Raw genomic sequence first — 14,869 nt, 5'->3', positions numbered from 1 at the left:
AGAAAGACTTATTTACATTTACATTTAAGTCATTTAGCAGACGCTCTTATCCAGAAAGACTTATCAAGGGAGCATGGCAAACAAGTTGTGAAGATGAGCAAGTAGCCTACAAAGGACAATCGACGCGTTTAAAGGAGTGCAGTTGAGGCCTAAATGCAGCACTAGTGAGTGGACAGATAGAGGGGTGTTTGGAAGCTTAAACTTCAATATTTACCACTACATTTTTAACAAATAGGAGAAGGGTTAAATTAGCATTATTTAGAGAACCCCAAAGTTGGACTTTTTTTGCGTTTAGGGGAGCTAATGTTTCATTCAGGGGAGCTGAGGCCCCCCGCCCCCGCGTAATTCACACCCTGGTTTTTATGACACTTTTATTGTCGGTGTTATGACACGGTGTTGTAAAAATTGTCCTTCACTCTCTGCCTTGTCTATCGTCTTTATCTACATGTACCGGATAATGCGCTGATGCATTTGTTTCTGGTGTGTGTGTGTTACAGCAATCAGGAACCTTGCTTTACCTTCTTTGTGTTAATCATTAGCAGCTGAAGACTGCTGTTGAAAGAGCAGTTGGGATGATGAATACAGAATGATAATGAGATTTGACTCCTTCCTCATATTGTAAGTCAAAGGACAAAGTAGCAGTTATGTTTGGGTTCCGATTATGTAATGGACAACTCCTGATTTCAAAAACACTATGTGGAATTCAGTTTGCTTGATGCGTGTTAAGTCAGGACTGAGTTTGACACACACTGCTCATGTGATGTCAATTACCACGGTAGACACTGTGGGGGCGTGGTGCAAGCAGAGGCCCAAAGTCTGCCCTTTCAAAAGTGCAGAAGTAGGACCAACCCACTTTGTCTGACTGACAACTCTGCTCCAATCAATACCGTAACAATCTTTGGATAGCCTATCGTATCGTTGTTGGTGTGTAGCGGCACTCATTTCCTCAGAATGTAAAATAGAAAATCCAAGTAGCGGGGTAATTTATCAATGGGTGGTCAACTGTTTGTCTACTACTGTATAACAGAGTACAACAGTTTCAAGTTATAAGAACAGGGCATTTGAATAGTTTTAAACTTTCTTGCGCTGCTGTGCCTCAGGTGACTTTTACTAGTGCCAGAACCGACATTCCAGAAGTGACAGGCAACCGGACCGGTGTTGTTTGGAGGCGCTGCACTCGATTCTTGTTTAATAAATCCAGACTCTACTACAAGGTAGGTTATGAACGAGTGTTTTTTTTCGGCGTTGAATTTACTTTATTTTTTCATCAAATCTAATTTTATTTGTCACATGCACCGAGTGAGTACAACCTTAAATGTGAAATGCTTAATTACAAGACAAGAAAATTACATAGGGCTATTTACAGGGGGGTACTGGTACCGAGCCAATGTGCGGAAGGTACAGATTAGTGGAGGTCAGTTATAGTGTTTCTGTTTTATATACTTCTCTTCCCACATACAAACCTTACATTGTATTTCATAATATGGTGTATTGGATCATTTGTTTCTATCCTCCTGTCCACATCCACTTTATATACATATTATGTTTACTGCTGAAAGTGATGAGCTTTCTTTAAATAACAGCACTTTTTCTCACAACTCTTATTCAGAATCATGCTTTATTTGGGACCAGATACTTTTGGGGATCAGCAAAGCATTTACAGTAATTAAAAATAGGACAGAGGAGCCTCTTAAGAAGTTACAGGTCTGTGAGAGCCAGAAATCTTGCTTGTTTGTAGGTGACCAAAATACTTATTTTCCACCATAATTTGCAAATAAATTCATAAAAAATCCTACAATGTGATTTTCTGAATTTTTTCCCCTCATTTTGTCTGTCATAGTTGAAGTGTACCTATGATGAAAATTACAGGCCTCTTATCTTTTTAAGTGGGAGAACTTGCACAATTGGTGGCTGACTAAATACTTTTTTGCCCCACTGTATCTGATTTCTGGTAGCTACCTTCCCCTCATATCTCTCGATCTCTCGCTGAAGATTTATGATTTCTGCTTCCCTTTTCCCTCCCTTTCATCCCCTGACTCCTATCGTGAGTTTTTATTTGAAACATTCCAAACGTTGAAATGGATTATGCTATTCTCTCTCTCTCTCTCTCAACCCTCTCCTCCCTCTCTCTGTTTTCTCTCTCTCTCTCCCCTCTTTTTCCCTCAATCTCCCTCCCTCTCCACCGCTCTTCTGCTAGATTGCTTTAAACTTGTTTTCTGAGCTTCTAGAATGCGAGGGGTGGCGTTAGGGGGTAAATGGTGTTATGTTAACACAGCACAGGGAGCTTCCCTCTTGTCCAATGAGTGAGTCTGTTAGAACACACTTGGGGGGCTGGGTGCACCTCCTACACATCTGAAGGGGAATTTGAAGGTGAAATTAGAGGAAATACGGTATGACATTTGGAGATCAATAAAGAACACAACAGTAGTCAAATCTTTGTATGATTCATTTTGGTAGGAAATAGGGGCGCAGGTTGGAGACGTATAGTGGGGTCTGAAATTATAGACACCCTTGATAAAGATGAGCAATAATGACTATATAGAATAAACAATTAAAATACTGATCAGTGGAGGCTCCTCAGAGGAGGAAGGGGAGGACCATCCTCTGAATATTTTTATTTTAAGTAGTTAAACAATCAAAGTTAATTTTAGATAAAACTATACTAAGATATATTCACGTAACCAAATAATTGATTAAAACACACTGTTTTGCAATGGTCTACAGTAGCCTCAATAGCACTCTGTAGGGTAGCACCATGGTGTAGCCGGAGGACAGCTAGTTTACGTCCTCCTCTGGATACATTAACTTCATTACAAAACCTAGGAGGGTCATGGTTCTCACCTTCCATAGACTTATACACATGATAACCTATCAGAGCTCTTGTAGCATGAACTGACATGGTGTCCACCCAATCAAAGGATCAAATAATGAACACTGAAAGCATAAGCTACACCTAGCTAGCACCGCAGTGCATAACATGTGGTGAGTAGTTGACTCAGAGAAAGACAATAGTTGAACAGTTTGATCAAATTCATTTCTTAAAATATGAAGTGAGAGAAAGAGAGAGAGTGCTATATTTCGTTGTTTTTTTTCTTGCTTTCACTTAGTTAGTGAATGCAGCTAGCTAGTTTAGCCTGCTCAAACACCCGGCTCAAACAGAGAGAGATGCTGTTAGCTCACTGGATATGGTTATCCAACACTGGAAGTCTTCCAAGTCAAGGTGAGCTTTTGGCTTTATTAGTTTATTGCCACCGGGGGTTCTACTAAGCTAACATATAGAATTGTTTTAAGATGGTCATACCATGGATCATTTAGCTATTTGATTTAGGATTTTAGGTACCCTTTAGGTATCAAAAAAGTATCAAAAGTACAATTGTTTTTAAGTGTCTGTTTTATATCTGAGAGAACCTAGAGTAAATCCAAGTTTATCATTTTAAAAGGCTAATTGATCATTAGAAAAGCCTTTTGCAATCATGTTAGCACAGGTGAAAACTGTCATGCTGATTAAAGAAGCAATAAAACTGGCCTTCTTTAGACTAGTTGAGTATCTGGAGCATCAACATTTGAGGGTTCGATTACAGGCTCAAAAAGGCCAGAAACAGATCTTTCTTCTGAAACTCGTCAGTCTATTCTTGTTCTGGGAAATGAAGGCTATTCCATGTGAGAAATTGCCAAGAAACTGAAGATCTCGTACAACGCTGTGTACTACAACCTTCACCTAACAGTGCGAACTGGCCCTAACCAGACTAGAAAGAGGAGTGGGAGGCAACAACTGAGCAAGAGGACAACTGAGCAAGGGGACAAGTACATTAGTGTGTCTAGTTTGAGAAACAGATGCCTCACAAGTCCTCAACTGTCAGCTTCATTAAATAGTACCCACAAAACACCAGTCTCAACGTCAATAGAGAAGAGGCGACGCCGGGATGCTGGCCTTCTAGACAGAGTTCCTCTGTCCAGAGTCTGTGTTCTTTTGCCCAAAAGAACACTAATCTTTTATTTGTATTGGCCAGGCTGAGATAAGGCTTTTTCTTTGCAACTCTGCCTCTTGACGTTGAGACTGGTGTTTTGCGGGTGCTATTTAATGACCAGCCTTTCACTGTAAGGTGTATTCTGTTGTACCTGTTGTGTATACCTGCTGTGTTAAACATTTCACTGTAAGGTCTACTACACCTGTTGTATTTGGCACATATGACCAATACAATTTGATTTCATTTGATAAAGATTACCGATAATGACTGTATAAAATAAATAATTCAAATAATGAGCTATATTGTATGCTCCAAACAATTGCTAAATTATATTATTTTATACTAATACAATTGCCCAGAGAATGTTTTTGTTTAACACATAATAATATCAATTTTCAAAAAGGTAGTAGTCAAAATTGTTGACATAGTTGCCATAGGCAACGTCATCTTACTTTAGTGTTTGAGGCGTTTGTGTGTAACTGTGTCTCCGCCTTCCTACAGGTGTTGGCCCTGTCCCCCCCCAACAAGTGATGTTTGCCAAGGCAACCGCAAACTTTGTCCGTCAGATCGACCCGGATGGAACTCTGATCTCTGTCTCCCGCCTTAATGACTCAGACAAATTGGTTCCCATGGCGCTGATTGTCAAGCGCAACCGTTTCTGGTTCTGGCAACAGCCCAAGTACCAGCCCTCTGGCTTCACACTCAGTCACCTGTTGTTAGGAGACAAAGAGCTCACTCCAGGTAAAGTAGAGCCATGGTTACTCCTCATATACACCTCACATTTCATATTTTGCCCATACACAGCTGTCTAAATCATATCTGGCCATTCATACCTTACGCATCTGACGTAATCCTACTTTGTGCGTTTGTCTGTCTGTCTGAATGTGGGTGCACTCTTCCTACGCTCTTGTCTCTGTCTCTGTGCTTGCTCGCTCAGACGTGTCTGAGTCAGACTTCCTGTCCTATGAGGGTAGGTTTGGAGACAACCTGAGTGGGAAGCTGGACGCCAAGGCTGGGAACGTCAGTGTCAGCTTGGAGGGGAGGGGCTCCTCCAACCTCCAATCATCATTCGGCAAGCTGAAGAAGCAGGATGTTGATGTGCAGAAGCTACTGCTGGCCTCCAATGACAGGTACTTCTCTCTCTCTCAATTTCAATTTAAGGGGCTTTATTGGCATGGGAAACATGCCAAAGCAAGTGAAATGGATAATGAACAAAAGTGAAAAACTTAAAATAATACATATATTTGAAATGTTATTATGTCTATATACAGTGTTGTAACAATGTGCAAATAGTTTAAGTACAAAAGGGAAAATAAATATGGGTTGTATTTACAATGGTGTTTGTTCTTCACTGGTTGCCCTTTTCTTGTGGCAACAGGTCACACATCTTGCTGCTGTGATGGCACACTGGTATTTCATCCAATAGATATGGGAGTTTATCAAAAATATCTGTCTCTCTCTCTCTCCCCCTGTCTCGATCTCTCTCCCTCTCTCTTTCTCTCAATTCAATTCAAAGGGCTTAATTGGCATGGGAAACATATGTTTACATTGCCAAAGCAAGTGAAATAAAAAATAAAAAATTCAGTTAACATTACACTCACAAAAGTTTCAAAGGAATAGTAATTTCATATGTAATATTATGGCTATGTACAGTGTTATAATGATGTGCAAATAGTTAGTGTCTCTCTCTCTCTCTCTGTTTGTGTTTCCTTCCTCACACCAGACCCAGTCTCTCCAGTTGTCTTCATGTACATCCCTTTCAACCTCTTTGACCTCCCTCTTTCTGTGTGTAGGATGGTGGACATGCAGCATGTTCTAGTGCAGCAGTGTGAGAAGCATACGGAGGTGTTTGCTGTGTTGAAGGAGAGGGTCCTAACCACCACCCCCTGCTCCATCTCAGAACAGGTCCAGGAACAGGGCACCTGCCAGAGGGTTCTGGGACTACTGGGCAACCTGGGGACACATGCTGTACAGGTGGGTTATTATACGTGTCTATCAGATGTGTGTTCTTACATATTATTACATGTTATTAAATGTGTGTATACACTACCATTCAAACGTTTGGGATCACTTAGAAATGTCCTTGTTTTTGAAAGAAAAGCACTTTTTTTTGTCCATTAAAACAACATCAAATCGATCAGAAATACAGTGTAGATATTGTTAATGTTGTAAATGATAATTGTAGCTGGAAACGGCTGATTTTTAGGCGTACAGAGGCCCATTATCAGCAACCATCACTCCTGTATTCCAATGGCACGTTGTGTTAGCTAATCCAAGTTTATCATTTTAAAAGGCTAATTGATCATTAGAAAACCCTTTTGCAATTATGTTAGCACAGCTGAAAACTGTTGTTCTGATTTAAAGAAGCAATAAAACTGGCCTTTTTAGACTAGTTGAGTATCTGGAGCATCAGCATTTGTGGGTTCGATTGCAGCCTCAAAATGTCCAGAAACAAAGACCTTTCTTCTGAAAGTCGTCAGGTGTGTGTGCAGGAGAATGGCAGTATAGAGATGGACAGTGACGTTTCCTTGGAGATTCCCCCTCTCACTGTCATCGCCTACAGCCTCATAGAGCTAGAGGTCAGGAAAGACGGACACTATGGTGAGTGCGTTGAGTGTGTGTAGTTGTATCATGAAAGGCTGTGTGTGATATGTGTGTGACCTACTGCTATAGGTACTATCACTTTGCGGTTCTACATGGTGAATGAATAATTGTCTTTCTCTCTCTCTGTATTTTCTCTGTATTGTCAGAGCTGTGTCTCCAGCATGGTACTCTTGGAGGATTCGAGGCAGACTCTGGAAGGACCTCGCCGTCCCAGGATTCCTTTGATGCCCTGTGTGTGGTGGACGGGCTGGAGTGGACGGAGAAGGAGATTCCTGAAGGAGCACCACTCAGCACACTGCAGAAAAGTATGTATTTCTTTATTCATCCATCCAGCCACTCATTCATTGCTGATCCAGGTCAGTGGATAATTGAGTTCCCTTTATTGTTGACGTTGAGATATACAGCAGTTGATTTGACCAACATGTGTTTGTGTGTGAATTTGTGTCAATATCTAAAACAGGAAGTGAAATCTGTTGACAGCTATTCCACAAAAGAAATTGAGAATTGTCTTCTTCTTTTCATCAAATAAATGATACTGAGAGAGGAAGTGCAGTGCTGAGTTTGTAACTTTGGATAAAATATTTAATGTAACAATTGTGATTTACGTTGTTGTGATTTTTCACACACAGAAACAGACTGAGAGGAATTTCTCTCTTAGCATTATATAGTGGTCTGTTCATTCTGTCGTCAATGATATGTCATCAGAAAAGTGAGCCTAAGAGTCAAGCTCTGATTGGTTATTTATCTCTCTCTCCCCTACAGACTTGCAGGGGTTGGACTTGGAGGTCTATGCAGGTCAGTTAGCGGTTCTCCCAGAGTCGACCCGGTTAGCTCTGTTCCAAAGACTCCGGGAGGTTCTAGTGGACAGAACCACACTCACGGTTCTGGAACACATGGTAAGTGTCACAGGGCCCAGGGCCAAATGTAGTGCATTATAAAGGTATAAGGAGGCCATTTGGAATGCAACCCTTGTCTGATGGCATTGTTTGGTGGAGTTTTTAGACCAGGCACAGTCATATCTGACACAGTATGATTTGTAAATGATTCTCTCTCTCTCTTAGTTGGAGGAGTTGTGCAGAGGTGAGGAACCTGACCCTGCAGAGGTAAAGCAATTAACTGTGACTCAAAACAAATCTGCTTTCGCCCTATTGGACCTGGTCCAGAAAGGCCCAACCAATGAGATACAGGCTGACAGAGCCTCCGCCTCCCCTCACCTGATCGCCACTCACCTGCTGGTCAGCGCCTTGGAGGGTGAGTGTGTGTGTGTGTGTGAGTGAGTGAGAGTATGTTGCATTCTCTAACCCCTGTGTGTTGCATTTCTGTAGCGTTGCCTGAAGCTGCTCTGACTCTGCTGGGAGAATCTAGCCCTGATGTCCTGGAAGCTCTCAACACTCTGGTCAGTATGATTTTATTCACTATATGATTCACCAGTCACTTTAAACGACTCACCATTCAATACTGAAGCCTTCAACCCTCTGGTCAGTCTGATTCAATTCACTTTATGATTCATGAGTGACTTTATACAACTTCACTATTCCTGATTCACAAATAAGGCTTTGATATGAATACTCTGGGCAAAACATGGACTGAAATAATGAATCAGACACTAGTCATTATCTATTCCACTGTAGACCCTGTAACTCTTACCAACCTGTGTTGCCTGTCCCACAGGTGACCAAGCTAAAGGTAAACAGTCAGCCCCTCCCCCTTGAGTCGCTGCCCCTCCCCCTACAGGATGAGGGGGCATTCCATTGGGCAGAGCAGCTCCTCTTCTCCTCCAAAGTGACGCTGCGGAGAGAGACTGACAGGCTGTGGGCGGAGACAGGAAGAAAGCCAGGAGTTTTTCCATTGGTCATGTGCATCGCGTTGCAAGGACTTACATCTCTGTATACTGGGAAAGGGTAGCATGCATAGATGGATGGATGGGTATGTTTAAAATGTATTACCTTTTGTAAATTCCAGTGCATCGCTTGTGTGTTTGCCCTATATACAGTCGTGGCCAAAAGTTTTGAGAATGACACAAATAATAATTTCCACAAAGTTTGCTGCTTCAGTGTCTTTAAATATTTTTGTCAGATGTTACTATGGAATACTGAAGTATAATTGCAAGCCTTTCATAAGTGTCAAAGGCTTTTATTGACAATTACATGAAGTTGATGCAAAGAGTCAATATTTGCAGTGTTGACCCTTCTTTTTCAAGACCTCTGCAATCCGCCCTGGCATGCTGTTAATGAACTTCTGAGCCACATCCTGACTGATGGCAGCCCATTCTTGCATAATCAATGCTGGGAGTTTGTCAGAATTTATGGGTTTTTGTTTGTCCACCCGCCTCTTGAGGATTGACCACAAGCTCTCAGTGGGATTATGGTCTGGGGAGTTTCCTGGCCATGGACCCAAAATATCGATGTTTTGTTCCCCGAGCCACTTAGTTATCACTTTTGCCTTATGGCAAGGTGCTCCATCATGCTGGAAAAGGCATTGTTTGTCACCAAACTGTTCCTGGATGGTTGGGAGAAGTTGCTCTCGGAGGATGTGTTGGTACCATTCTTTATTCATGGCTGTGCTCTTAGGCAAAATTGTGAGTGAGCCCACTCTCTTGGCTGAGAAGCAACCCCACACATGAATGGCCTCAGGATGCTTTACTGTTAGCATGACACAGGACTGATGGTAGCGCTCACCTTGTCTTCTCCGGACAAGCTTTTATCCGGATGCCCCAAACAATCGGAAAGAGGATTCATCAGAGAAAATGACTTTACCCCAGTCCTCAGCAGTCCAATCCCTGTACCTTTTGCAGAATATCAGTCTGTCCCTGATGTTTTTCCTGGAGAGAAGTGGCTTCTTTGCTGCCCTTCTTGACACCAGGCCATCCTCCAAAAGTCTTCACCTCACTGTGGGTGCAGATGCCCTCACACCTGCCTGCTGCCATTCCTGAGCAAGCTCTGTACTGGTGGTGCCCCGATCCCACAGCTGAATCAACTTTAGGAGGCGGTCCTGGCGCTTGCTGGACTTTCTTGGGCGCCCTGAAGCCTTCTTCACAACAATTGAACCGCTCTCCTTGAAGTTCTTGATGATCCGATAAATGGTTGATTTAGGCACAATCTTACTGGCAGCAATATCCTTGCCTGTGAAGCCCTTTTTGTGCAAAGCAATGATGACGACACATGTTTCCTTGCAGGTAACCATGATTGACACAGGAAGAACAATGATTCCAAGCACCACCCTCCTTTTGAAGCTTCCATTCTGTTATTTGAACTCAATCAGCATGACAGCGTGATCTCCAGCCTTGTCCTCGTCAACACTTCTGTGTTAACGAGAGAATCACTGACATGATGTCAGCTGGTCCTTTTGTGGCAGGGCTGAAATGCAGTGGAAATGTTTTTTGAGGATTCAGTTCATTTGCATGGCAAAGAGGGACTTTGCAATTAATTGCAATTCATCTGATCACTCTTCATAACATTCTGGAGTATCTGCAAATTGCCATCATACAAACTGAGGCAGCAGACTTTGTGTCATTTTTAAAACTTTTGGCCATGACTGTACACTCATTTTTTTTTACATTTACATTTTAGTCATTTAGCAGACGCTCTTATCCAGAGCGACTTACAGTAGAGTGCATACATTTTATTACATTATTACATTTTACATACTGAGACAAGGATATCCCTACCGGCCAAACCCTCCCTAACCCGGACGACGCTATGCCAATTGTGCGTCGCCCCACGGACCTCCCGGTTGCGGCCGGCTGCGACAGAGCCTGGGCGCGAACCCAGCCCAGCCTGGGCGCGAACCCAGAGACTCTGGTGGCGCAGCTAGCACTGCGATGCAGTGCCCTAGACCACTGCGCCACCCGGGAGGCGAACAATGAATTATGTATTTTTGGAGACACTTACAAAAAGCTGTAAGAGAATCTACTTCAGAATATGAAAATAAGACTTGTTTTCAGAAACTTTAATGTGTTTGGAAAGAAATTGAAAGCCGAATTCGTTTGTGATTGAGTCGACATACGCAGCGTTTACCGTGAACGGCGTCTCCGCTAAAGCAGGAAATTTGCCTTAAAATGTAAATCACGCTGTAAAGCTGAACTTATGCAATGCGGATTGAATAGAGCCCTCACAGTATATTACCTCTACATTTAATGTAGAAGTGTTTATAAATATATTATATTATTATTTACAATAAAAGTGACTCAAATGACACAATGCATAATATTGTAATGAAGAATGTTTGTTTCAAATGCTTGTGTTTTTGTTTTTCACGTTTTGTGTTTGCTTTTCATGTATTGTGCAATCAATGTGTATATAGTTATAGGTAACTACCAAAATAAAGGAAACATCAACATAAAGCGTCTTAATACAGCATTGGTCCACCGCAATCCAGAACAGTTTCAATGTGCCTTGGCATAGATTCTACAAGTATCTGGAACTCTATTAGAGGGATGCGACACCATTCTTCCACGAGAAATTCCATCATTTGGTGTTTTTTTGATGGTGGTGGAAAACGCTGTCTCAGGCGCCGCTCCAGAATCTTCCATGAGTTTATAATTGGGTTGAGACCTGATGTCTGAGACGGCCATGGCATATGGCTTACATAGTTCTCATGCCCTGTGGATGGGGGCATTGTCATCCTATGGGGGCATAGCCATGGTAGTCAAAATATCCAGCATTTTTATACATGACCCTAAGCATGATGGGATGTTAATTGCTTAATTAACTTAGGAACCACACCTGTGTGGGAGCACCTGCTTTAAATATGCTTTGTATCCCTGTTTATATTATCTTGGCAGTTACCTGTCTATTGCCTCTGTAAGACATCAAGTCAAAGCATATTGCTATTTGTGTAAGATTATCAGGCTTTTTAATAATATATCAATATGTTGCATTTCGTCATTTCACAGTTCTACGTAGTTGCATTGCTGCCACTAAACTATGAATTCTGTTTTCAGTAAAATGTACTGTATATTTATGAACCATCCATTGTCTCTGAATGGCGTTAAATATTAACTAAACATAGCCATTACCCAAAACAACAAAGGACAAATACTTTCCAGATGAATTTCTGTAAATTTAATGAAACAATGTATTGCTTTAGAGATGTGTTTCAAAACACAAGGTTGTTGTTGGACACCAGTTGGGACTTTGTTCAGAATGACCAAAGAAAACAGTCAGAATATAGTATCTGGGTTACAGCACAGGAGGGCTTTGGGACTTTGTTCAGAATGACCAAAGAAAACAGTCAGAATATAGTATCTGGGTTACAGCACAGGAGGGCGTTGGGACTTTGTTCAGAATGACCAAAGAAAACAGTCAGAATATACACTGCTCAAAAAAATAAAGGGAACACTTAAACAACACAATGTAACTCCAAGTCAATCACACTTCTGTGAAATCAAACTGTCCACTTAGGAAGCAACACTGATTGACAATAAATTTCACATGCTGTTGTGCAAATGGAATAGACAAAAGGTGGAAATTAAAGACACCCCCCAAAACAGGAGTGATTCTGCAGGTGGTGACCACAGACCACTTCTCATTTCCTATGCTTCCTGGCTGATGTTTTGGTCACTTTTGAATGCTGGCGGTGCTCTCACTCTAGTGGTAGCATGAGACGGAGTCTACAACCCACACAAGTGGCTCAGGTAGTGCAGTTCATCCAGGATGGCATATCAATGCGAACTGTGGCAAAAAGGTTTGCTGTGTCTGTCAGCGTAGTGTCCAGAGCATGCAGGCGCTACCAGGAGACAGGCCAGTACATCAAGAGACGTGGAGGAGGCCGTAGGAGGGCAACAACCCAGCAGCAGGACCGCTACCTCCGCGTTTGTGCAAGGAGGTGCACTGCCAGCGCCCTGCAAAATGACCTCCAGCAGGCCACAAATGTGCATGTGTCTGCTCAAACGGTCAGAAACAGACTCCATGAGGGTGGTATGAGGGCCCGACGTCCACAGGTGGGGGTTGTGCTTACAGCCCAACACGGTGCAGGACGTTTGGCATTTGCCAGAGAACACCAAGATTGGCAAATTCGCCACTGGCGCCCTGTGCTCTTCATAGATAAAAGCAGGTTCACACTGAGCACATGAGCACATGTGACAGACGTGACAGAGTCTGGAGACGCCGTGGAGAACGTTCTGCTGCCTGCAACATCCTCCAGCATGACCGGTTTGGCGATGGGTCAGTCATGGTGTGGGGTGGCATTTCTTTGTGGGGCCGCACAGCCCTCCATGTGCGCGCCAGAGGTAGCCTGACTGCCATTAGGTACCGAGATGAGATCCTCAGACCCCTTGTGAGACCATATGCTGACACATGCACATTTGTGGCCTGCTGGAGGTCATTTTGCAGGGCTCTGGCAGTGCACCTCCTTGCACTAAGGCGGAGGTACCTGTCCTGCTGCTGGGTTGTTGCCCTCCTACGGCCTCCTCCACGTCTCCTGATGTACTGGCCTGTCTCCTGGTAGAGCCTGCATGCTCTGGACACTACGCTGACAGACACAGCAAACCTTTTTGCCACAGTTCGCATTGATGTGCCATCCTGGATGAACTGCACTACCTGAGTCACTTGTGTGGGTTGTAGACTCCGTCTCATGCTACCACTAGAGTGAGATCACCGCCAGCATTCAAAAGTGACCAAAACATCAGCCAGGAAGCATAGGAACTGAGAAGTGGTCTGTGGTCACCACCTGCAGAATCACTCCTGTTTTGGGGGGTGTCTTGCTAATTGCCTATAATTTCCACCTTTTGTCTATTCCATTTGCACAACAGCATGTGAAATTTATTGTCAATCAGTGTTGCTTCCTAAGTGGACAGTTTGATTTCATAGAAGTGTGATTGACTTGGAGTTACATTGTGTTGTTTAAGTGTTCCCTTTATTTTTTTGAGCAGTGTAGTATCTGGGTTACAGCACAGGAGGGCGTTGGGACTTTGTTCAGAATGACCAAAGAAAACAGTCAGAATATAGTATTTGGGTTACAGCACAGGAGGGCTTTGGGGCTTTGACACTGGAGGAGGACTGTGGGATAGTATTGTTTCGTGCCACATCAACTAATTAAAAAACGTCAAGCACCTTACATACAGATCAGGGTAGATGGTGAATGGTAAAAACAGGATGTAGTCTGTTCAATATAGAAAACAACACAAAGCAAAGGATCATGGGAGACAAAAAAAAGTCACTAAGCTAAAAATGATCATCATAGCCACAAAAGACAGTGAATCCTATGGTAATAAAAGAAAAACTAAGAAGCACAGTGTTAAAATGCTGATATTCAATAGTACAATGTAAAGTGTAAAGCTCCTTTCCTTTCATTCTCTTTGTAGGATGTGTGAGGGGTAGATATTCAGACAAGTTCATTTTTGCTGAGGTCACAATTCTAAAGAGGTAAATACAAACAAATCAGTGGGTAGCCTAACAGTACACTGTAGGGTATTTGGAGGGGGGGTGGGTCTACGACAATCACACAAGGGATGTCCACAGGATTCGGTCTGAGACGCACTAGTTGTCATGGCAATGACATGCGCCATAAAAAGGTTTCCTTGGCAACAGTGCTCAGAGTTCTGGAATATTGCATAGTGTCTCATCTTCATTGTTGACCTGTGTTGATATAACAATAATAAATACTCTTTCTAGAGCAGTCCCCAGACAAGAAGAAAAAACATAATTCCTTCTCAGGGATACAACTACAAAAAAACTAAAGTAATAACAAATAAATTAAAAAATATGGCCCAAATGATTGGCCTTGATGTTTATTTTTTCATGTTTTTGAATTCCACGTTGGTATGAATAGAAAGATCGTTCGTAAAAAGTTACAAAATACTAAAATATATAAGAAGTCTTTCCCTTCGAGTTTCCAGTAGAAAACAGTTGCATTGTGTGCAGGAAGTAAGGAGAGAGGAGGAGGCGCTTGGTTTGGTTGGTTTTCCCCCCGTCAATGTACCACAGATTACCAACCCCCTTTCTCATGTGCTTTCCCCCGCCTCGGGGGTTGAACACACTAGGTCAAGTTGACCCAGTCAGACAGTGTCCGGTTGGGGTTCAGTAGACCCAGTTAACGGGGACCCACTGTGGTTCGGAGCAGAGTTTGTCGACGGCAGCCTGTAGCGTCTCGAAGGCGCGGTCCAGGTTGTCGTTGGTGATGATGAGGTCGAAGTAGTGGTTGTAGGCCCTCTGGATACGAGCACTCTCATCAACAGTCTTCCTCAGATCCACATCCTGACAGAGACAGAGGGTGAGTGTGTGTCTTTGTCTCTGTGTGTGTGTGTGTGTGTGTGTGAAACTTACTGTGATGCAGAATGGGTAACAAGTACACTATGT

General features: G+C 42.8%; 2 protein-coding genes across 4 annotated transcripts in view; one reads left to right on the top strand and one right to left on the bottom strand.

Moving 5' to 3' along the window:
* Window positions 1-530: 530 nt before the first annotated feature.
* Window positions 531-11,411, top strand: LOC129830889 (gasdermin-E-like). Its single transcript, XM_055893711.1, has 10 exons — window positions 531-1,214; window positions 4,470-4,709; window positions 4,906-5,098; window positions 5,762-5,942; window positions 6,461-6,569; window positions 6,719-6,877; window positions 7,335-7,468; window positions 7,634-7,823; window positions 7,898-7,968; window positions 8,244-11,411. The coding sequence occupies exons 2-10, from the start codon at window positions 4,499-4,501 to the stop codon at window positions 8,475-8,477; spliced, it is 1,482 nt and encodes a 493-aa protein (XP_055749686.1). The 5' UTR covers window positions 531-1,214; window positions 4,470-4,498; the 3' UTR covers window positions 8,478-11,411.
* A 2,007-nt stretch (window positions 11,412-13,418) lies between these two features.
* Window positions 13,419-14,869, bottom strand: part of LOC129830888 (protein PALS2-like) — a 43,739-nt gene continuing 42,288 nt past the window's right edge. For all 3 annotated transcript variants that reach the window (XM_055893707.1, XM_055893709.1, XM_055893710.1), the window contains one exon: window positions 13,419-14,767. In XM_055893707.1, the coding sequence (XP_055749682.1) occupies window positions 14,591-14,767 (177 nt within the window). In that variant the 3' untranslated portion in view covers window positions 13,419-14,590. The remainder of the gene's footprint in view (window positions 14,768-14,869) is intronic.

Source organism: Salvelinus fontinalis, chromosome 32 (genome assembly GCF_029448725.1).
Source record: "Salvelinus fontinalis isolate EN_2023a chromosome 32, ASM2944872v1, whole genome shotgun sequence".
Lineage (NCBI taxonomy): Eukaryota > Metazoa > Chordata > Actinopteri > Salmoniformes > Salmonidae > Salvelinus > Salvelinus fontinalis.
This window is presented reverse-complemented; position numbering and strand designations above follow the sequence as displayed.

Bases quoted from the DNA above. Each gene is read 5' to 3' on its own strand.
- LOC129830889 (XM_055893711.1), top strand. From the start codon at position 4,499: ATGTTTGCCAAGGCAACCGCAAACTTTGTCCGTCAGATCGACCCGGAT. The intron at 5,099-5,761 runs GTACTTCTCTCT...TTCTGTGTGTAG, and splicing joins CTGCTGGCCTCCAATGACAG to GATGGTGGACATGCAGCATG. The intron at 7,824-7,897 runs GTGAGTGTGTGT...GCATTTCTGTAG, and splicing joins GCTGGTCAGCGCCTTGGAGG to CGTTGCCTGAAGCTGCTCTG.